The sequence below is a fragment of the Gorilla gorilla genome, chromosome 7 (assembly GCF_029281585.2).
Source record: "Gorilla gorilla gorilla isolate KB3781 chromosome 7, NHGRI_mGorGor1-v2.1_pri, whole genome shotgun sequence".
NCBI classification, from domain to species: Eukaryota; Metazoa; Chordata; class Mammalia; order Primates; family Hominidae; genus Gorilla; species Gorilla gorilla.
The window spans coordinates 63761607-63785122 of NC_073231.2; the positions used below are offsets into that span (position 1 = coordinate 63761607).

Here is a 23516-nt window from a genome sequence, read left to right on the forward strand (position 1 = left end):
CAAGAAAATCATCTGAAGCCATCTCTGACATCCCCTTCCCTTTTAAAAATTCGATTCTATTTTGAAATCTAAGGCTTTTTCTTTAATACTCTCTGATAAGGCTGATATGTAAACCTAACTCACCTCTTTTAACTGTTTTCTGTTTATAAAGTCACTTAGGAGATTGAGCTAATATGCAAATAATTGAAACCATGAGTATATAGAAGTGGAGGCAGTATAGGAGAAAATGTGTTTTAAAATTGGAGTTAGGGAAGTTACTTGTGCTTATGTTGCAGGTTGGGTTCTCCAGGAATCAGACTTGGAGCTGGAGATTAGCTTCAGGGTGTTTATTAGGGAGTGCTGTTGGGATCACAACTGTGAAAGAGAGGGAAGGAAGTTGGATAGATGCAGGGAGAAGTGGAGTTGCAGTGTCATCCCAGTGGAGCATGGGAATCCTTAAGCCAAATATTTAATAGTTGTTGTCTTTGGTTATGCAAGATAACATGACCTTTTTTAGTTTTGTCTTAATACATGTCTATTTTACAAATACATATATACTACTTTTGTACTCTGAAAAAAAAAAGCTTTCTGTTTTGGGGGAAAATACAAATAATTTTTTAGAAGAGAGTTATTTTGTCAGTCATACATGGCACTTTGGGTTCTGAAGAATATAACCTTTAGTTTTAAAGCTTCAGTGCCATTAATGGATATTATATTTGCTTTTCAGCTTGGGCAATGGTAGATGGTGGTTCAAATGTGAAAGCCCGCTCTTCCTACAATGAGAAGACCCCAAGGATCGTTGTGTCTCGTTCCCATTCAGGGATGGTCAAACAGGTCGCTCTTCAGACTTTTGGAAACCAGACTACAATTATCCCAGCTGGTGGTGCTGGTATGTTCCTCTTCCTGTGTGGTCCCTGGAGAATGTTCCTGGCATGGTCAAGGCTATGTTAGGAGACTAATTTGCTTGTCCATGCTTGGGAGGAAAGTGAGGAGGAGTGGTGTACTTTCAAGGCAGACTTGGTCTCCTGTTTGGTAACCTCGAGGGTGGGATTTTAGTCACACTGCCCTTCTTAGAAGAAGCAGTCTCACAACAGTGGTTTCTCTTTCTTGAATACACAAAAGCATATTCCCGTTAGATCTACCACTAATTGCTTTTTATGCAATCTGATTTCAAAATAATTGTCTTACTTAACTGTGGGAATATCAGGGAGAGGAAGAAAGATCAAGCACTTAAGATGCTTCATATGGCAGAAAGACGCCAGGAGTCATCATAAGTATTATTAGAAAGGCTAATCCCTGAGTCACTTTTAACACCCCTGAACTCTTTAACCTGCATACCTGGGATGAGCAAGAGAGGCTAGTGCGCACACACCTTATTGTATATTCTCTACTATTGTATTATAGTCAGCCTAGTTTTTTGGAAAAGAAACCGATAATAAAATTTGAAGCCTCATGAGCCTTATATATACAGTCTCTGTTGCATACTATTATTTGATTTTCTTTAATGAACTTTTGAACATATTTTTTAAAGATTCTCATCTTAAGAGCCCTGTAAGAACAGGCCATGACCCGGATTTAGCTTGAGGGGCTGTTTGTCAACTCCTGTTATGAGTACTGTCTAACATGTCAGAAATGTTTTAATTCAGGTTAATAGCAAATTATGGTCAGGAAACAAATGTGTTGGAAAACCTTCTCAGCACACATAAAGGGAGAAGTAATACTTCTTTTTTGTTTTGTTTTGTTTGTTTTTTTTCTTTTTTTGAGATAGGGTCTCATTCTGTCTCCCAGGCTGGAGTGCAGTGGTGTGATCTAGGCTCATTGCAACCTCCGCCTCCTGGGCTCAGGTGATTTTCGTGCCTCAGCCTCCCGAGTAGCTGGGACTACAGGCATGCACCACCATGCCTGGCTAATTTTTTATTTTTAGTAGAGACGGGGTTTTGCCACGTTGCCCAGGCTGGTCTTGAGCTCCTGAGCTCAGGCAGTCTGCCTGCTGTGGCCTCCCAAAGTGCTAGGATTACAGGCGTGAGCCACCACACCTGGTCAATACTTTTTAACTTTTATGCCTAATAATTTTAATTTTGTGTTCTATATATCTGCCTTCTTTCATATGGCTTCATTATTTTCTTAGAGGCTCTCTGTTAGGTTGGTTAGGAAGAGTAATGTCCAGAATACCCAGCAGCGATGAGATGACTAGGTTCTAGACCCAGTTTCTTCTGCATTTGTTTTATTACTTTAATTTTTAAATTCTGCCTCATTACAAAAAGGCTTTAGAGTGGTAGTGTTACTGTTAGTTCTCTTTCACATCAGGCCTACTTAGATGTTTAGGTAAAATTTGTGTGTATAATATGTCATTCCATAGAAAATGGCACGTAATGAATGTGTCACTCCATAGAAAATAACCACAATGTAGATTTAAAATTTTTAAATTGTAGGTATATATTTGGTTACATTTGAGACTAGCTTAATAAGTTACTTTGCAGGCCGGGTGCAGTGGCTCACGCCTGTAATCCCAGCACTTTGGGAGGCCAAGACAGGCAGATCACGAGGCCAGGAGTTCAAGACCAGCATGACCAACACGGAGAAACCCTGTCTCTACTAAAAAATACAAAAAAATTTAGCAAGGCATGGTGGCACGCACCTGTAATCCCAGCTACTCAGGAGGCTGGGGCAGGAGAATCGCTTGAACCGGAGAGGTGGAAGTTGCAGTGAGCCAAGATCACGCTGTTGCACTCCAGCCTGGGTGACAGAGCGAGACTCGGTCTCAAAAAATAAATAAATAAATAAAAATAAACAGTAAGTTACTTTGCAATGTATTTTTGTTCTGAGTTTAATGTTTATACAGTTACTTTAAAAATTTTTTAATTTGAAATAATTTTAAACTTAAGCAGTTGCAGAGACTGCAGCAAGCTCCTGCACAGTCCGTCCTGCTATTTTAACAGGATACTTAATCAAAAAAGTATGCTACTTTCTTAAAATTTTTTGAATAATAACCTAAATTCTTTGTTTATCTTTTAGGTTATAAAGTTTTAGCACTTTTGGATGTGCCTGATAAGAGTCAAGAAAAAGCTGATTTATATATCCATGTGACATACATCAAAAAGTGGGATATATGTGCTGGTAATGCCATCTTAAAAGCCCTAGGGGGGCATATGACTACCCTGAATGGTGAAGAAATCAGTTACACTGGTTCAGACGGCATTGAAGGGGGACTCCTTGCTAGCATCAGAATGAACCACCAGGCCCTGGTCAGAAAACTCCCAGATCTAGAAAAGACAGGACATAAATGAGCATAACTGATTACAGGGTACAGTTCTTCACAGCTGAAATGGTTAGCCTGAGATGCTGGATGCTTCAAAGGATTGGTGGAGACTATGCATGGTTAAGGCCATCCCGAACTTTTTAAAGTATTTATGAAGCATCAGAGACTTATTTTCCCTGTAATAGAATGCAAGATCAGGGAAAATGGGTTGCTTTGTGTTTCAAGTATTGTCTTTATTTTTGAGACTATTTTCATACAGTTGTCATACACAAGGCGCATATATATATTTGTGAATTAAAATCTGTAGCTGAGTCTACATTGTTATGAGTCACCATTTTCACACAACATCATGAATCTTCACTGTTCGTTAGTACTTTCATATAGAATTCGGTTGAAGGAAAGATTGATTTTTGTGTAGATGTTTAATATAACTTTACAACTATATCTCATTGAAAATAAAGTCATTGGGGATTTTTACCTCTAATTTGGATGGAAAGCACAAGAAGCCACACATTCATTAATATGCAACAAATGTTGTATTTATGTTACTGAATATTTCTATGGATTAAAATAGAAAAAGTTTAATTGATTTTTTCTTTTAAATTTTAATAACAGGTTCACCAGCTGGTAGAAAATAGAGACACATGATGGTTTGCATTGTAATAATTTCTGTGTGTGTGTGTGTGTGTTGTTTTGTTTTTATAAAGAAAAGTGTGTTTGTACCCATGAGTTCAGCATTTCTGCCATCTTGCTATTTTCATTTTCCCTGTGGAAGATGCATGGTTGCATCCTTTTCCTTCTGACTTAGTCTTTAACTTTGTAAGGTTCGGTTTAAGGTTTCAGGGTTAGCACTATAGTTTTGGTTCATTTTCTCATTAAGGATAAAATATGCTGTAAGGCACTATAAGAATATAAATGATTCTATTACAATTGAAAGTTACTTGACATTACATGAATTGAACTGGCTTTCATTACTTTCAGACACTTTGTTTTAGTATTTTTTTTAATTTGCTAGGTTTGTATATAGAAGATCCTTTCATTATCAAGAATGAGTATGGTTGCTTTTGCCATGGTTGCTTTTACTATTAATAAATGTATCTAGCCTACCCAAACTCTGTAGTAACTTTTGAGATTCTCTTAATTTCCCCTCAGATTAAAATAGAGAAGGTTGAAGGTACTTTTTGATGACATTTTTTTCTAATCTGGTTAGAAAAAAAAAGTTGTGACATATTCACTGTGTTACCGTAACTAGAACCTTGCTTTGTGAACTGTCTTTCATTGGGTTGTATGGTTTCTCTCAATGTGAAATCTGGAAACTTCATGTAAACTATCCATGCCGTTATTTCATGTGACTCCAGTGCCCTTGTATTCCATAACATGCTGATAAGGAGAGGGATTTCTCACGGTTTCTTTCTTTGCTAAATTTTTTAACCATAAAGCAGCTTTCCCTTTATTTTCCCATCTTGGAAGTAAAATTGACCAAAGAATGTACGTTCTAGCCTGGTGGAATGTGCATACTTTAGGTTTGTATGTTACATTGTCCAAAGCCCTTTACTTTCTTATTAGTAAACTGAATCTAATATGACACAAATGTTTTCACCCAATCTCTTGCAACTGGTCAAATTCGAGAAGGTGTTGGGCCTTAGTAGTAGGCCTTTTCAGTGAAAATTCATTCAAAGTTTTGGTAGGTGGAACACTTGATATTTAAATAGGACTTGAAAATTTTGAAAAGAGTATCAGAGACCTCAACTTTTTTACTTTGCAATAAGCTGAAGAAACTTTCTTTTTCAGGAGAGATGGCAAAGGTGTATGCTGTTGCCAGAGTCCTGTGGTATAAGCATCTGTTTTTATTATAGTATGTCAAAGTTAGGGAAATGGGACTGGCAAGTAAAAAATGGAATTTAATTTCAATGTTATATGGGAACTCTGATTTAATGGGAAGCAAACTAGTTCATATTAGCAGGAATTATTTTATTTTTTTGAGACAGAGTTTCACTCTCGTTGGCCAGGCTGGAGTGCAATGGCGTGATCTCGGCTCACTGCAACCTCTGCTTCCCGGGTTCAAGCGATTCTCCTGCCTCAGCCTCCCAAGTAGCTGGGATTACAGGCATACACCACCACACCCAGCTAATTTTTTTGTATTTTTGTTAGAGACGGGGTTTCTCCATTTTGGTCAGGCTGGTCTCGAACTCCCGACCTCAGGTGATCCGCCCACCTCAGCCTCCCAAAGTGATGATTTTATTTTTATTTTTAATTTTAATTGTATTAATCTGCATCTAGATAATGACTTTGTGAAGGGTGTGTGTTGTGTGCAAAACTTAAGATATTGGTTGAGAGTTAAATACATTATTTTTATCATATGTTGGGTATAGTCTAGTTACTAATGATTTTTAAATACTTTTATAAAAAGTTCATTTTTAAAATTGTTTGTTTTTAAAAGCCAATATACGTTGCAGAATTAGGAACAGTATTTATATTTATTTACACAAGACATTGTGCCAGAGCATCCTAGTAAAACACCTTCATGAATGAGTGATGTAATCTCCCAGAATTACATTAAAATTATTTCTAAAAAGTAGCAAAGTCATTACCTTTTGCTTTTAATGACCCACACCTCACCAGCTCCTGGTCTTTTCTTCACTGTTGCCCTTATTTTGAGGCAATTTTTCTTAAAATATGACTTTTATGCACCACATTTAGTAGAGGCAGTGACATCAGTGATCTCAGTACCCATCAGCTGTCCCCCTCCTCTGCCCCTCTTCATCTCTTCTACCTTGTGACCATTTCCCTTACCGGTTCATGTTCTCCTTTATCTCTGCTTTTCTTTCTTAGCCAGGATACTTCCCTCACAACTCTCACTCCCAAATTCTTTTAGATATACATTTTTCTGGATATTGGCTGCTGAAATCTGAAGCTCTGGTAAAGTTCCTAGTATCAGAGATCAATCCTGGAGGAGGCCTAGTTCACTATTAGATTACAAAGACGCCTCACAAAATAAAGGAAAATCACCTTCAAAACCACAAACCTTTATGTTGTCAAGTCTGAGTGTTTTTACGAAGTATTTCTTTCTACCCATTGTTCAAGAATGTAAATGTAAAAAAAAATACAAGAGAGTTTGGTAGATACGCATGCTTGAGGAAACTTGCTTTTACTGTTTTCCTACTTGTATCCCCAGTTCAGTTGAATTTACAAGGACCTACAAGATGGTCGTGTTTGTCTTGGTATGTGCTACCCCAATTTTAGTGTTTCTTTCTTTATTTTAAATCAGTAATTATTCAGTTGATTGTTTATACTATATAATGAAGTAACAAAAACATTTTGGTTTGTATGTTTTAAGTAACAGTTGTGCAAATTCCTCTTGTTTGTTAGGTGCTCCCTTTGAATATTTTGTGAACTGTGTCAGAGGGAGAGGGGTGGTGGCCAGGAAGAGGGTCAGAAAGAAGCTAGAGGGAGGTCAGGAGAAGGGTAACAGGGAGGATGCAAAGCAGACATCTACCCTGGTCACCCCAGGATCAGGATATCTGTCCTTGTTTCATGTTGAATTCAAAAATTGGATGTCACTTAGGCTTTGAAGGTGACAGCCATCTCTGATAGCTGAGCATAAGTAAAGAAAGGTGGAGTGCCAATGCAGAAAGGAAAATATTCAGCTTTCCTCTCTTAGATCGCACTTTGAAGATGGCCTTTTGGAGACAATCTGACGGGTTAAAACAGGAACTGTTGGAATTATTCTAGCTGTAACTACCTATTGGCTATGTGTTGATTGATCCTAGAAAGAAAAAATAATTTTTCATTTTAGATCTTGATTGAATTTAAGATGTATTTATATGCCTACAAAAGGTCTGTCTTGTAACTGTTGTATAAAATAAACCTAATCTATGGTTTCATTTTTAATCTAAAAAAAGTTGTGCCTTAACAATAGGGCATTGTATGTTAATAAGGGAAAACAACCTTTTTAGTAGATGGGGAAAATAGGAACTTTTTGCCATTAAAACTTAAGTTCTTTTGATGTTTTTAATATTATAGTTGGGGGAGATTCATTAAAATTAAATTGAAATAAAATTATTTTTGCATAACCTAGCATTTACAACTACAGTATGTTTTTTATAAGAACTGGCATCTTGATGTATATAGGTCTGAAATAATATTTCATCTTTTGATTTTTAATTTTAATAATATTAGACCAGGACAGATCATATTTTTACAAATCTTAGTTTTAAATAAATTATTTCAGTGTGCTGTTAGTCCTCTACAGTCATTTTGGTTTAAAAAGTGACTATTTATTTATGGTAGCATATCAATAATTTATTAATGTTAAAAAATACTGTGTATGACATTACAAACCAGAACAGTTCCTGGGGGAGAGGATTCTAATTGATTGGCAGTTCTGAGAGGGCAAGAAGAATGGAACTTTGTACTTCAAAAGGAGGTTTTGTTTTTACCGGGTACTGCTTATGTAAATCGTTTATTTTTATTTCATCAAAGCCTGGCAGGTATATGCATTCCAATTTACCATTGGCAAAGCTTTATTTATTTTTAAGGTTGGATGTTGAATTAATTTTGTGGGAAAATGAGATTTGTAAGTAGTTTTCCTTCTAGGTAAGATAACATAAACCAAACTTTCAGAAGTTAAGGATGATGAATAATATTGAAATGACTTGTTATATATTGTAAGGGTTCCCTTAAGTATCATAATTAACAATTTGTGGAAATTGAAAAAGCATAAACTGTGTTATTTGATTAGTAATATGTTCCCTTAAAATTCATTTTGAGGTGTATGTTATACACATAGTAAATTTTTGTTCGGGAATGACTTGCTCATTCTGTGTTTTTAAAAATAGGAAATAAGGCATAGTGAGTCATCATTACATCAATTAACCAAAAAATATTTCATCCCCTCCGTCACTGAAATTATCTACTTTAGCCACCTTTCTTATTCTTGTGTTAGGAGGGCACGTTTATGGACTTTTTAATTTCCGTGTGCCATATTGTCCACTACCGGCAGTAGCCAAAGCTAGCTGTTTCAGTCCCACAGAAGAGACAGTGCTCTGCCATGATGACAGGGCACTGCTAGGGCTGGTTTTTCTTGTTTTTCCCTTTTGGCAGTGTGGACTTCAGAAACTAGATGTATATGCACAAGGGATTGAGTTTACACTAAAACTAGGAAATGGAGTTTTCAATCTATGTTCTTGCCTCTTCATACTTTTATTTATTTTTTGTCATCCTGCCTTATACTGGGCTAACAATGAGATAAAATAAAAATACCTTTGAATACTCTTTCCCTTTCATGTATTTAAAGCCATGGAGGAACTAGACCATTAGCTGTTGCCGTCACATGCTTAGACACCAGTTTACTTAGTGTGTAATGACCTTCCTCACCCATACTACCAAATTTAAATGGGTCCCGACTTCACCCTCTGGAAGGAAGTAAACTCTTCTCTCCCCATGGTTTTAGAGCAGTTTTTACCTGCAAGCACCATCTCTGTATGTGCTCTTACTAGATTATACAGTTCTTGAGAGGGATTGCATCTTGGTGTTTTTGTATATCCACCTCAACCCCAGCACCTAGCCCAGTCTCTTGCACAAATTAAGTACTTAATGTGTGTTGAGCTAAATTGAATAAAGGATTATTAGCATTAGCATGTTTTGTGCCTTGGTTGTATAAGCTGGTTGTTTGTTTTGTTACCTTTGCAAATATTTATGATTATCACCCCCCCACATACTAAATTGTTTTTAAAAGTTTTGCCTTTCCTTCAGATACTACCCCAGGCAATTTGCTGTAGATAATGTGATTGCTTCCAATGACATAATTATCCCAAACTCTCTGCCCCGGATATACTTTGCCAAACGAAATTTGAATTCTGTGAATAAATTGGTCATGTCTAAAAGAGATGGTGTGCTGCATCTCCTTTTTTTGCACCACCCCCCCCCCCACCTTTTTTTCTCATTGTGGTAAAACACACATAAAAATGTACCATTTTAACCATTTTTAAGTGTACAGTTTAGTGGCAGTCACTACATTTACAGTTTTATGCAACCACCTGGAACCATTTCCAGACCTGTTCATCATTTCTAAACAAACTATACTCATTAAATAGTAACTCTTCATTCTCCACCATCCTCGCCAACCACTGCTAAAATCCCTGTGCCCACCCCTGAGCCAACTCCTAGTAACTCTTCAGCTTTCTGTCTCTATGAGTTCGTCTGATTTTGAACTCTTAAGTCATCTGTTTGAGAATGGATGTACATGACATACATATTATAAAACTAACTTGAATCCTTTCTGAGATTTTTAAAAAGTAAGATGGAGGATAAAAAAAGAACAAAAGACAGGAAAAAATTGTAGAAAGGTGGTAATGTTATTGAACATCAAGGTTTTGGTCTAGGTTTGGTTGTTTGCTTCACAGAAAGCCAATCACTGAGACAATGCATATTGCCAAGGAAGAAAGGCTTTATTTATTTGGGTGATGTTAAGTCAGGGAGATGGGAGATAAGTCTCAAATCTCTCAAATCTGTCTCTCACTGAATCCCCCCAAATTCCTGACTAAAGTTACAGGTTTATGTAGCAGAGAAGGAAAACAGGAGGGGCGAGGAAATGGAGTGGGTCAACAGGCAGCAAGTGGTTGAATGAATGGTCTGGCATCTCATTGGATGGATGGGATGATTGGGTAAGATTCAGTTCCTTGCTATTAATACTACCTGGGAGGCCTGAAGGAACTCAGATAAGACAAATGTAAGTTTCAAGCTTTAAGCCTAGGAGGGTCAATATCTATGTTGATTGAAAAAAATCCCATAAACATCAGTTCTGTTGGTTAGTTGGGCCAGTTTCACTAATAAAAAAAGTATGATGAAAAGGCTACACAGGCTTTTGTTCTTAAGTTTTGTAGGTGTTAGGCATCATCTAGCCTCTTTAGAATTTTTCAAGTTTCTTCTGAGGATCAATAAAGCAAGCTTCAAAATAGCAAGACCTCTCATTCCATCACTGGCAAACTGTTTCTCTCTTTAAGTCCATTGAGAGCAACATTTTATTACCTACAACATTATCTTAATTTCTTCAGCTATAGTTCCTAAGTATGAATTGACATTCTTTCCAATGTTGCATGACTGAAATTTTGCACATTAAATTTCCTAAGGACTTCTTGGAAAAAGTATTTATTGACTTTGCAGGTTAGTATTTCCCCATTGACAAAGCTGCATGTAAAGATGGCTGGGTTGGGGAGACTGGGCTTGCTCTGAACGCTGGCGAATTCTGCCCCAGCCTCTGTTGTCTAGGTGGCCGGTGTTCTGGAATTCACTACCACTTCTTCCATATACTTCCAAGAACAGTCTCCAGGTCCAGGCTACAATGGCATATGGAGGCAAAAAAAATACCTGAATGTTACAAGAAGTTCATGACTTCTTGATGCTTTTTAGAGACCTAAGTAATATTTTACTGTCTATGAGTCCATTGGAGTATTGGGTTTATATGTTTAAAATATTGTAATTGCCTCAACGCCTATAATCCCAGCACTTTGGGAGGCCGAGGCTGGTGGGTCGCCTGAGGTCAGAAGTTTGAGACCAGCCTGGCCAACGTGCTGAAACCCCGTCTCTACTAAAACTGCAAAAATTAGCTGGGCATGGTGGCAGACACTTGTAATCCCAGCTACTCAGGAGGCTGAGGTAGGAAAATTGCTTGAATCTGGGAGGCAGAGGTTGCAGTGAGCTGAGATCTTGCCACTGCACTCCAGCCTGGGTGACAGAGCAAGACTCCATCTCAAAATATATGTATATATATATTTAAGAGTCTAGCTTCTTGTGTTGGAACACCTTTGTTCATGGATTACATAAAAACAAGTAGTACCTAGAAGAGTACAGATCACAGAAGGTAAGCTGGTAAAAAGTAGAAAAGAGTACAGTGGATATTTGATAATTACTTGAGGAAGATAAATGTAATGTGTCCACATAAAAGGGTGGTGAATTGGATTATGTGCATCTGAGGATGGTTAGATAATTTGTATAATACTTTCACATTTCTTATGTCAACCTTACAGCCCATGGAGGGGAAGGCAAATATTCCCATTTTAGAGATGGTCTTCATACTGGCCAATAGTGACTTCCCAAACTGCCCAGTGGGTTTCCTGTCTTGCTGTCTGGCTTGAACTTTGCTGTGGCTAATTAATGCTTTCTGGGAACTATTTTCCCCCCTTTGATTTCAGTGACCTTGTTTTCTTCTGGTTATCCTCCTACCTCTTCAACTATTCTTTTCAGTTTCTTTACTGTGTCCTCTGCTACAATTCACACTTCAATGTTTGTGTTTTCAAAGTTTCCATTTTTGGGTCTCCATCATATTCTCCCAGAGCAATTTTCAAATATCGCCTATGTGCTGATGACCACAGATTTATACATCCCTGCTTTAAATTTATCCTACACTTAGACCGATATTTTCAATTGCATATCTTTAATTGACTGTACTGCATGCTCCTCAAATTCAGTATGTTCAAATCTAAAGTAATTATGTTGCAGTACACAACCTCTGGTAGTCTCCTTAGCTAAAGACGATAGTGTCCAAGAAGCCTCCCAAACTAGGAAACTTAAGAGATATGTTCATCACCTTTCTCTAATTGTCTGCATCTGTTTTCACCCCATCTTCAAGAACTTATACTCACCAATGTCTCTTGAAACTATTTTTCCATTTGCCATTGAACAATTTTAGATTCTATCATTAAATTGGTTTAGAAGATGTAAAAATAATTGAGGGGGTAGAACTGAAAGTAATTTTTTTTTCCAAGTTTAGTTTTCTTCCTGTTTTTTTGTTTTTGTTGAGACAAGGTCTCACTTTGTCACCTAGGCTGGAATGGAGTGGCGCAATCTTGGCTCACTGCAACCTTGCCTCTTGGGTTCAAGCAGTTCTAACTCAGCCTGTCGAGTGCACACAGGTGTGCACCACCATGCCTGGTTAATTTTTGTATTTTTAGTAGACACAGGGCTTCGCCATGTTGGCCAGGGTGGTCTCGAACTCCTGGGCTCAGGTGATCTACCTGCCTCCCAAAGTGCTGGGATTACAGGCATGAGCCACTGTACCTGGCCGTCTTCCTAATTTAAAACAATGCATGCTCAAAAAGAAAATGAGTAAGATACAGATAAGTGCAATGCAAAAAATAAAAACCACCCTAATCCCGCTATCCAAAGAAAACTGATTCACATTTTTATTGTATTTTTGTCTATATTTTCCTATGGAAATATAAATTGTGTATTTCAATAATAGAAATATGTTTTTTCTCTGCTTTTTTAACTTAGCAATATAGCTTTATGTCAGTAGATATTCATTATAGCATAAGTTATAAAACATATTCAGCTATACAGATGTGTATGATTTACTTAATGTATCCTCTTTTGTACAATTAGGTTATTTCCCATTTTAGCTATTACAAATAACATTACAATGATCACCCCTGGGATTACTTCCTTAAACTACTTCTATATAAAATAATACACACATTTAAAGGATTGAAGCAGTGGAAACATTCTGATAAAATCAGTAATATATGTTTATCATAGAAGAATTATAGATCAGCCAAAATTGCAGAACCCCACCCAGACAAACACTACATAATGGCTGCAAGTTCTAGAGCTCCCCAAGACCACTCTTAGCTTCAACTTATTAGAAGGATTTATAGAACTCAGTAAAACTGTTATATGGTAATTATTAAAGCAAAAGGATAAAGATTAAGATCAACAGTGGGAAAAGGGTCATAGGGCAGAGTCCATAAGAGTTCTAGATATAAGCTTCTAATTGTCCTCTCCCAGTGGAGTCATGCAGACAGCACTTACTTCTGTCATCAACCGTATGTGGCAACATGCATGGAGTATTGCCACCTTGGGAGTGTAAATGCCAGATGGGTTTATTTTGCCTACTCCCCAGATAAAGCCAATTTATCTAGATGGGAATTGCAATAGAGAAAGAGTTTAATACATGTAGAGCCTGTGTAAGGCTAAGTGGAAGATCAGCGCTTTATTATGACTCAAATTAGCCTCCCTGAAAATTCAGAGACTAGGGTTTTTCAAGAATAGTTTGATGGGCAAGGGGCTAAGGAATGAGTGCTGCTGATTGGTTGGGGATGCAACCAATAGGGGTGTGAAAATCAGTCCTTGTGCATTGAGTCTGCTTCTGGATGGGGGCCACCAGAGGAGTTGTTGGTCTGGGTGGGGCCATCTGGTCATCAGAAATGCAAAAGCCTGAAAAGACATCTCAAAAGGCCAATCTTCAGTCCCACAATAGTGATGTTATTTATAGGAGAAATTAGGGAGTTGGAAATCTTGTGACCTCCAGAATAACAGATGGTAATCATGTAACTGCTATCTGTCGCAGAATTCTAGCCTCCCTCCCCCTCCTAACCTGGTGGCCTTTTATTAGTTTTACAAAGGCAGTTTAGTTTTTGGAAAGGGCTATTATTTAAACTACAAACTAAATTTATCCAAAAGTTAGCTTGGCCCATGCCCAGGAATGGCCAAGGACAGTTTGGAGGTTAAAGACAAGATGGAGTTGGTTAAAGCAGATCTCTTTCACTGTTACAATTTTTTCGCTGTTATAATTTTTGCAAAGTTTGTTTCAGGAGGCTCACCCATGCCCTGGTGTCCAGGGTTTTTACTGGGATGGATTACTTAAGGATGATCGATAGGCTACATTACTGACTTTAGTCTCCAGGTCGGGTTGATACCATGGGAGCCAAAGTCCCTGCCATAAATTATGTTGTTAGCCTAGACTATCTGGTGTGGCTCACAGCCCCCATGTAAACACATACTGTCCTATCAGGGAGGGTATTTCAAGGATTAGAGGTTACTTCCTAGAAGTTAGTCAAGAGCCAAATATTCCTGGTCAAGGTTAATCCTTTACTGCATACTGGTGTATGTCCTTCTAACCTAGATTTCTTTGTATGTCTATATACATATTGATGCAGGATTTTTGCTCCTTAGTTCAGCTAAATCCAGGTTCTTGTCTCATGGCGAGGAAAAATTAGGCACATGGACCCACTGAAGGGTGAGGAGGGTGGAATTTATTAAGCAAAAGAAAAGCTCTCAGCAAAGAGAGGGGTTCTTCAAGCAGGTTTCCCTGTCACAGTTCGATACCAGGGCTACCCTATACAAGCTTAAGAGGCCAGCCCCCTCCCCTGCATAAGGCTTGAATTCCTGGTTGCTCCACCCCATTCCCCTAGTGCCTGTGGGCCTCCAGTCTGCTGCGGGCATGCCCAGGCAAGCCCCCTGTGCAGGTAAACACTTGTGGGGAGGGTCGGAGATTCTCTGGGGACCCTTCCCTATCTGCCTAGGCCTTTGTCTGCCCCCTGCCTCTTATCAATATGTTTCCCATCATATTTATATTGTATTCTATTTGCTTAGTCTTTCTTTGTCTAGAAATGCTCAACTGAATTTTTAAAAATAATTGTTGAATAGGATTCTATCATATAAATGTGATATGGTTTGGCTCTGTCCCCACCCAAATCTCATCTTTAATTGTAGTTCCCATAATTCCCACATGTTGTGGGAGGGGCCCAGTGGGAGATACTTGAATCATGGGAGCAGTTTCCCCCATACTGTTTTTGTGGTAGTGAATAAGTCTCATGAGATCTGATGGTTTTATAAGGGAAAACCCCTTTTGCTTGATTCTCATTTTCTTTCTTGACTGCCACCATGGAAGATCTGCCCTTTGCCTTTGCCATAATTGTAAGGCATCCCCAGCCACGTGGAACTGTAAGTCCGTTAAACCTTTTTTTTATATATATATATAAATTACTCAGTCTTGGGTATGTCTTTGTCAGCAGTGTGAGAACAGACTAATACAGTAAATTGGGACCAGTAGAATGGGGTGCTGCTGTAAAGATACCTGAAAATGTGGAAGTGACTTTGGAACTGGGTAACAGGCAGAGTTTGGGACAGTTTTGAGGGCTCAGAAGGAAAAAGGAAAATGTGGGAAAGTTTGGAACTTCCTAGAGACTTGTTGAATGGCTTTGGCCAAAATGCTGATAATGATATGGACAATAAGGTTCAGGATGAGGTCATCTCAGATGGAGATGAGGAACTTTTTGGGAACTGTAGTAAAGGTGATTCTTGCTATGTTTTAACAAAGAGACTGGTGGCATTTTGCCCCTGCCATAGAGATTTGTGAAACTTTGAACTTGAGAAAGGTGGTTTAAGGTAGCTGGTGGAAGAAATTTCTAAGCAGCTTAGCATTCAAGAAGTGACTTGGGTGCTGTTAAAATCATTCAGTTTTAAAAGGGAAACAGCATAAAAGTTCAGAAAACTGATAGCCTGACAGGATAGAAAAAAAAAATTTTTCTGAGGAGAAATTCAAGACAGCTGCAGAAATTTGCATAAGTAAGAGGAGCCAGCTGTTAATCACCAAGACAATAGGGAAAATGTCTCCAGGGTATGTTAGAGATCTTTGCAGCAGCCCCTCCCATCACAGGCCCAGAGGCCTAGGAGGAAAAAATGGTTTCATGGGCTCAGGGTCCCCATGCCCTGTGCAATCTAGGGAGTTGGTACCCTCCCTCCCAGCTGCTCTAGCCATGGCAAAAAGGGGCCAAAGTACAGCTCAGGTTATGGCTTCAGAGGGTGCAAGAGCCAAACCTTGGCAACTTCCACGTGGTGTTGAGCCTGCCGGTGCTCAACAAGAATTGAGGTTAGGGAACCTCTGCCTAGATTTCAGAGGTTGTATGGAAACGCCTGGATGTCCAGGCAGAAGTTTGCTGCAGGGGCAGGGCCCTCATGGTGAACCTCTGCTAGGGCAGTGCAGAAGGGAAATGTGAGGTTGAACCCCCCACACAAAGTCCTCGTTGGGGCACTGCCTAGTGGAGCTATGAGAAGAGGGCCACTGTCCTCCAGACCCCAGAATGGTAGATCCACCGACAGCTTGCACTGTGCACCTGGAAAAGTCGCAGACACTCAATGACAGCCTGTGAAATCAGCTGAAAGGGAGGCTGTATCCTGCAAAGCCCCAGGGACAGAGCTGCCCAAGACCATGGGAACCCACCTCTTGCATCAGCATGACCTGAATGTGAGACACAGAGTCAAAGGAGATCATTTTGGAGCTTTAAAATTTGACTGCCCTGCTGGATTTCAGACTCATATGGGGCCTGTAGCCCCTTTGTATTGGTCAATTTCTCCCATTTGAAACAGCTGTATTTACCCAATACCTGTACCCCCATTGTATCTAGGAAGTAACTAACTTGCTTTTGATTTTAGAGGCTCATAGGCAGAAGGGACTTGCCTTGTTTCGGATGAGACTTTGGACTGTGGACTTTGAGTTAATGCTGAAATGAGTTAAGACTTTGGGGGACTGTTGGGAAGGCATGATTGAATTTGAAATATGAGGACATGAGGCTGGGTGCTGTGGCTCATGCCTGTAATCCCAACATTTTGGGAGGCAGAGGTGGGTGGATCACTGGAGGTCAGGAGTTTGAGGCCAGCCTGGTCAGTATGGTGAAACCCCATCTCTACTAAAAATACAAAAAATTAGCTGGGTGTGGTGGCGCACACCTGTAATCCCAGCTACTTGGGAGGTTGAGGCAGGAGAATCACTTGGACTCAGGAGGCAGAGGTTGCAGTGAGCCAAGATTGTGCCACTGCACTCCAGTGGCACTTCAGTGGACTCTAGTGGCTCTGGGTGACAAAGCAAGACCCTGTCTCAAAAAATATTTTTTTTTCTTATTATGAACTATATTTTCCTGACTCTTTGCATGTGTAGTTCCTTTTGATTTCAAGAAGTCAGCATCTTGAGCAATGAAAAATTATTTCAACAAAATTTTAAATTTGTTTAAGATGTGCATATTCTCCAGAGCAGTGGTCCTCAACCTTTTTGGCATAATGGACCAATGTCATGAAAAACAATTTTTCCACAGACTAAGGCAGGAAGGGGATGGTTTCGAGATGATTCAAGCACATTACATTTATCGTGCACTTTATTTCTATTATTATTACATTGTAATATATAATGAAATAATTATATAACTCACCATAATGTAGAATCAGTGGGAGCCCTGAGCTTGTTTTACTGCAACTAGATGGTTCCATCTGGGAGGTGATGGGAGACAATGATAGATCATCAGGCATTAGATTCTCATGAGGAGTGTGAAACCTAGATCCCTCGCATGTGCAGTTCACAGTAGGTTTGCACTCCTATGAGAATCTAATGCTGCTACTGATCTTACAGAAGGCGGAGCTCAGGCAGTAATGCAAGCAATGGGGAGTGGCTGTAGATACAGATGAAGCTTTGCTTCACCCGCAGCTCACCTCCTGCTGTGCAGCCCAGTGCCTAATGGGCCATGGATTGATATTTGTCCATGGCCCAGGGGTTTGGGACACCTGCTCCAGAGGACATAATATTTACTAACTTATTTTTAAGCATTTTGTTGAATATCCATCTTTTATCACTTGTTTACTACAAAACATCAGAAAATGAAGAGAAAGTAAAACGTGATCTACAAATATAAGTTTATCTACTATTTTTTCCTTTAAAACCAAGAATAATTTATAATGAATGAAATTTGATGGTCAATGTCTTGAGAATTAATATGCACTTTAAGATTAAACATAGGTAGTCTAATCAAAATGTCAGGATTCCTGTAATGCTCATAATTTAAACTGCTTAGTTATTGGAGTATAAAAAAATTTAAACTCTAGACTTTAGTTTTCTGAAAATGAACATTTTCTATAATTTGCATGAACTTGAGTCATATATTGAATTTAAAAGCTATTTATATGGTAATAAAAGCAGAATAACAGTCAAGTTAGAGCATGAGTTCTTTCATTTGTGAAGGCAATTAAAAGTGTTTCCAACCAGAAAAGAATAAATTTATTTTTGCACAGAGAAGGTTTTTATTTTTAGTTCATTCAGAGACAATGTTTATTGACTCCAACAATTTCTTAGTTATTGAAGTCGGGGGAGAAATTCTTCTCTGGGTATGTGAAGAGCACTCCAGGTCTACTTCTTGGGAAAAAAATTCTGGTTTAAATGGAGAAAGAGATGAACAAAACCTGGGATACACTAGATCCACAAAAAAAGTGTTTAGGGCAAATATTAACATAAATATTATGGTAAAATTTGGCAAAAAAAAACAAGACATACTGTTTTGAAAAAACCTTCAAGCTGTTCTCCACTGCTCTTATACCACAACAATCAACACAGAAGACTTATATGACCTTGTGTAGAAAAAAACTCTGTTTTTTCTCTACTCTCACAGCATAACAATCATCAACACAGAAGACTTCTGTAACAAAATGTGTGGTTTTTTTTTCCCCCAGACACCAAGTAGTGGATACAGGCTGGGTGTCCTCTAATTCAGTTCTGACAGTATTTGCCCAGAGACAGTGTCAGATCTCACAGATTGAGGGCTCAGTCCCTAACTGCTCCTCCCCACACACCAGTCTTAATTCTGAGCCTCCAGAACTTCTGACTGACGAGCTTCAAGTTGGGGTCCCCATGTTACTGGTGGTGTAGCTATACAGGTCTGCTGCAACCTCAGTTCTTGCCTCCTCAGGAGAAAGAATTTGACCAAGGGGCATAAGGCAGAGAGTGAGAGACTGAGGCAAATTTTAGAGCAGGAGTGAAAGTTTATTGAAAAGCTTTAGAGCAGGAACAAAAGGCAGTAAAGAACACTTGGAAAAGGACCAAGTGGGTGACTTGAGAGATCAAGTGCATTGTTTGACCTTTGACTTGGGGTCTTATATGTTGGCAGGCTTCCAGGGTGTTGCATCCCTTTCCCACAGTTCTTCCCTGGGTGTGAGCTTTCCACATGCACAATGGCCTGCAGCACCTGGGAGGGGCTGCAGGCGCAGTGTGTTTACTGGAGTTGTATGCCTGCTCACTTGAGGTTTTCTCCTCACCAGTCTAGCATTCCTAGAGGAAAGTCATAGAGCAGTGAAACTCCATCATTTTGCTTCTTGGTGCACATGCTTGAGCCCACTTGCCCAACTCCTGAGATTTTATCAGGAAGCTGATCACCAGTTTCAGGTGTTTCTGTCCACTGGGAGACTGTCTTTCCCTGGCACTGGCTGCAACTTATTTTATTATTTATTTTATTTCTTATTTTAGAGAGACAGCTTAACAATTGCCTGGCCCTCACCAGATGGGTGTCTGACACCCCTGGTGTGTGTGTTGCAGGGAGAGGGAGCCCTCTCCTGCCCTGCTGATTCCTGTCTAGCTACCCAGTAACAACCCCTCTTTGGGTTTGATTAACTTCTTGAAGCAGCTCACAGAACTCAGGGAAACACTTACTTATGTTTACTGGTCTATTATAAAGGATATTGCAAAGGATACAGATGAAGAGATCCAGAGGGCAAGGTATGGGGAAAGGAATGCAAAGCTTCCATGTCCTCCCCAGGGCACCACCCTCCAGGAACTTCCACGTGTTCAGCTATGGAAGCTCACTAAACCCTGTCCTCTTGGGTTTTCATGGAAGCTTCATGATGTCAGCATTCCTTTCCCAAGAGTATAGGATGGGGCTGGGCATGGTGGCTCACACCTATAATCCCAGCACTTTGGGAGGCTGAGATGGCCAGATCACCTGAGGTCAAGAGTTCAGGACCAGCCTGGCCAACATGGCGAAACCCTGTCTCTACTAATAAATACAAAAATTAGCTGGGCATGATGGCAATACCTGTAATCCCAGCTACTCGGGGGGCTGACGCAGGGAGAATCACTTGAACCCAGGAGCCAGAGGTTGCAGTGAGCCGAGATTGTGCCACCGCACTCCAGCCTGGGCAACAGAGTGAGTCTTCCATGGGAGAATCTCAGGAGTCACAATCAGAAAGGCGGGGAATGTTAGAGTGAAAGAAGGCGGAAGAGGGTCAGAGGGCTGCCTCTGAGGCCTAACACACCCAACTTGATAACAAAAGACTGCAACAAGGGCTATGGGAGCTATGAGCCATGAACTGTGGGTGAAAACCAATATATATCATAACCCCACAGACCCCAAAATATGTGGGGATTTCTCCCGCATCAGCAAGCAAGCAGTCAGTTCTACAGTGGACACCAGCTAGTGTCCTCCAATCTAATCCCAACACTATCTACCAGGAGATAGCAGCAGATCTCACATGTTGAGGGCTCAATCTCCAAGACTTCCTCACTCCCCATAGATACCAATTTTAGGTCTCTGGAATTTCTGACTAACCAGCTTCAAATTGGGGTTCCCTTGCCCCCAGGGCTCTTTGGGTTCAGGAGCAGCTCATAGAATTCGAGAAACACTTACACATTTATTATAAAGGATATAAATGAAGGCATGCATGGGGTGAGGTATGCAGGAAGGGGCACGGAGTTTTCATGCCCTCCCTGAGCAGGGCACCCTTCAGGAAACTATTCTACAAGTTCAGCTATTTGGAAGCTATCCAAACCAGTCCTCTTGGGTTTTATGGAAACTTCATGATGCAGGCATGATTGATTAAACTATTGGCCACTGGTAATCAACTTGACCTTCAGCACCACCCCCCCTCACCCTCCCTGGTGGTTGGGGGTGGGGCTGAAAGTCCCAACCCTTGAATCAAGCTCTTTCTTTTCCAGTGACCAGCCCCACACTGAAGCTATCTATCAACAATAGCATACAGAAAGTGCTTGGAGATTCCAAGGATTTTAAGGTTGTAAGACAGGAAATGGGGATAAAGACTAAATATATATTTCACAATATCTCACATAGTGACTTCTGGATAGCAAGAAAAACAGCACATGTCAATCACTCACTGTACCAGCCAAGGGTGCCCCGTCTTTTTCCTCCTATAAGGGAAGCTGCTTGCTGTCCCTCCCCCTCTGATGTGGGTCGGCTGTGTCCCTACCCAAAACCTCATCTGAATTGTAGTCCCCTTAATCTCTATAATTCCCACATGTCAAGGGTGAGACCAAGTGTGGAGGGGGAAAATTCCCCCATGCTGTTCTTGTGATAATAAGTGGGTTTCATGAGATCTGATGGTTTTATAAGCATCTGGTATTTCCCCTGCTTGCGCTCACTCCATCCTACCTCCCTGTGAAGAAGAAGCCAACTTCTCCTTTGCTTCGGCCATGATTGTAAGTTTCCTGAGGCCTCCCCAGCCATGCTGAACTGTGAGTCAATTAAACCTCTTTCCTTTATAAATTACTAAGTCTCGGGTGTTTCTTCATAGCAGTATGAGAACAAACTAATACACCTCCTGAGCACTTGAAATTTTCCAAAATATTCACGTGATGTGTGCACCATAGAGATATTGATAAGTAGCATTAATTTGAAGCTATACAGTTTGGGACTTTATGAAAACAACAATGACTTGTCAAGAGTATCCTTTCACCCAATGAAACAAGAACTTCACAAGCTTTAGGTAGTGTAAGTTAACCAGGTACAGCAACCATAAATGCTATTTGGTGGGTTTCTAATTATAATTTACTATTCTGTCTCTCAAGGAGCTATTAAAAAAACAACAAGCCTTTGTGGCAGTTGCAGCAGCCCAGAGAGATGTTTATTCTCAGATGAGGGAATATAGGGTAGTGGTGAACACAGGCACAGAAGTCGGATGGGATAGCTTCTTATCTAGTTGAGTGACCTTGGACAAATGATTTATCCCCTGTGTGACTCAGTTTTCTTATCTGAAAAATTAGGATAATTTGTTTTCCCCTAAGGTCTAATCACAAGGCATCATATTGAGGTAGGAGAGCAGCAGGATTGTTTTCAGGGCCCTGCTGTAGGATGAAGCAGAGAAACCAGCTAAAAACAGCTAGGACTAGGAATTATAATACATTTACATGCTATAAGACACTCCAATCAGTGCCGTGACAATTCACAAATGCCATGGCAATGCCCAGAATTTACCTTATATGGTTCAGGGAACTCTCTGCCCTCTTTCCAGAAAGTTCATGAATAACTCACCCCTTATTTAGCATATAGTTAGGAGTAGGTATAAATATAGCTAGCCAGCAATTCACGAGTGCTACTCTGCCTATGTGGTAGCCCTGCTCTGTCTATGGAGCAGCCATTTTGCTGTACACTGTTGCCCTAATAAACCTGCTTTCTTTCGCTATCAAGAAAACTCCTGAGCTGAGCTCCAATTTAGGGGTTTACTTGCATCAATGTCACCTATAAAGGTTAGCTATTCTTACTATTTTTGAGTTTTCTCATTCCACAGAGCTTCATCTGTGGGCCCTACATGGTCCATGTCTCACAGGGGCCAGAATTGCTGCACATATTTCCCTGAATTTGTGCCTCATATTTAACTGGAGAATATTCACAGCTTCTCAGACTGTAAATAGTCAAATTCCAGACCTTACATTCAGAGCTTGCATTGACTGTTTAAAGAAGGTTGCTTTCCTCCAGCCACATGCCCACTGCCTGCTCGTTATTGCCGTTGGAATGGTTTCCTTTCATTTTCTCAGCCCTGAAGGTGTTTGTTTCTCTTTGAGGGTTCTTTTTCTGACCGTCCATTTTTAAGATCCATTTTCAGCTTTATGTTGTCACAAAAAAGGGTTTTATTTCCTTGTTTCCTGGGGGACAAAACTCCTTTCACATTGGATACCATGTTGGCTGGCCACTTGGAAGAGAATAGATGCTTTTATGATTTCTGTAGCCTGGGATTAAATGTCCTTGTCTACTGCAGCTCAGCTCCAGGTCTGGTATTTAATTATTTTACAGACATCATCATAGAGGCCACACAAGTTTGTTTCATTTAAATGTGTAAGAAAAGCACTGAGTGATAAGTAATTGTACAAAATCATAACCCATATAAATAATTGGGCATAAAAATTAAAAAGTATGACAGGAATTTGCTTATAGGTAGAATTCCTTATGTTTCTACTTGCTCAGAACAATCCTCATTAATGCGAGAAGTTTAGCACCCCATTTAGTCATATATTTTCCCTAGATTTCTAAAAATTTTTAATGAAGCATTTAATAGTTGCATTAAGATGAGTGTGGAAGGTTTTGCTAGGCCTCCACATTTTATTTTCAGCTTCTGCTTGTCTTTTCTGGTAGTATGTGACATGAATGTGCAATGAATAAAATATTCACTTTAGCACATGGCTAAATCTGAAAAACAAGTGATAACCTATCTTAGTCAGCTCAGGCTGTTATAACAAAATACCATAGACTGTGTGGCTTTAACAACAAACATTTATTTCTCACAGATCTGGAGGTTGGATGTCCAAGATTAGGGTGCCAGCAGGATCAGGTTCTTGGTAAGGAGCCTCTTCCTGGTTTATAGGTAACTGTCTTCTTGTTGTTCCTCGCCTGGCCTAAAGAGAGCTAGCTCAGCCTCTGGCCTCTTTTTATAAGGGCACTAACCCCACTCATGAGGGCTC

The 23516-nt window shown here is 39.8% G+C and overlaps 2 protein-coding genes across 2 annotated transcripts in view; both read left to right on the forward strand.

The window, feature by feature from the left end:
- Positions 1 to 9123, forward strand: part of BPNT2 (3'(2'), 5'-bisphosphate nucleotidase 2) — a 35637-nt gene extending 26514 nt beyond the window's left edge. The window contains exons 4-5 of the mRNA XM_004047051.5: positions 707 to 868; positions 2995 to 9123. Coding sequence (XP_004047099.1) covers positions 707 to 868; positions 2995 to 3266 — 434 coding nt within the window. The 3' untranslated portion in view covers positions 3267 to 9123. The remainder of the gene's footprint in view (positions 1 to 706; positions 869 to 2994) is intronic.
- On the forward strand, positions 5113 to 9123 carry LOC115935585 (protein GVQW1-like). The gene has a single exon (XM_031013811.3). The coding sequence runs from the start codon at positions 5113 to 5115 to the stop codon at positions 5608 to 5610; it is 498 nt and encodes a 165-aa protein (XP_030869671.3). The 3' UTR covers positions 5611 to 9123.
- Positions 9124 to 23516: the final 14393 nt, after the last annotated feature.

What these genes read in the sequence shown, in the direction of transcription:
- LOC115935585 (XM_031013811.3), top strand. Translation starts at nt 5,113, where the DNA reads ATGGGACTGGCAAGTAAAAAATGGAATTTAATTTCAATGTTATATGGG.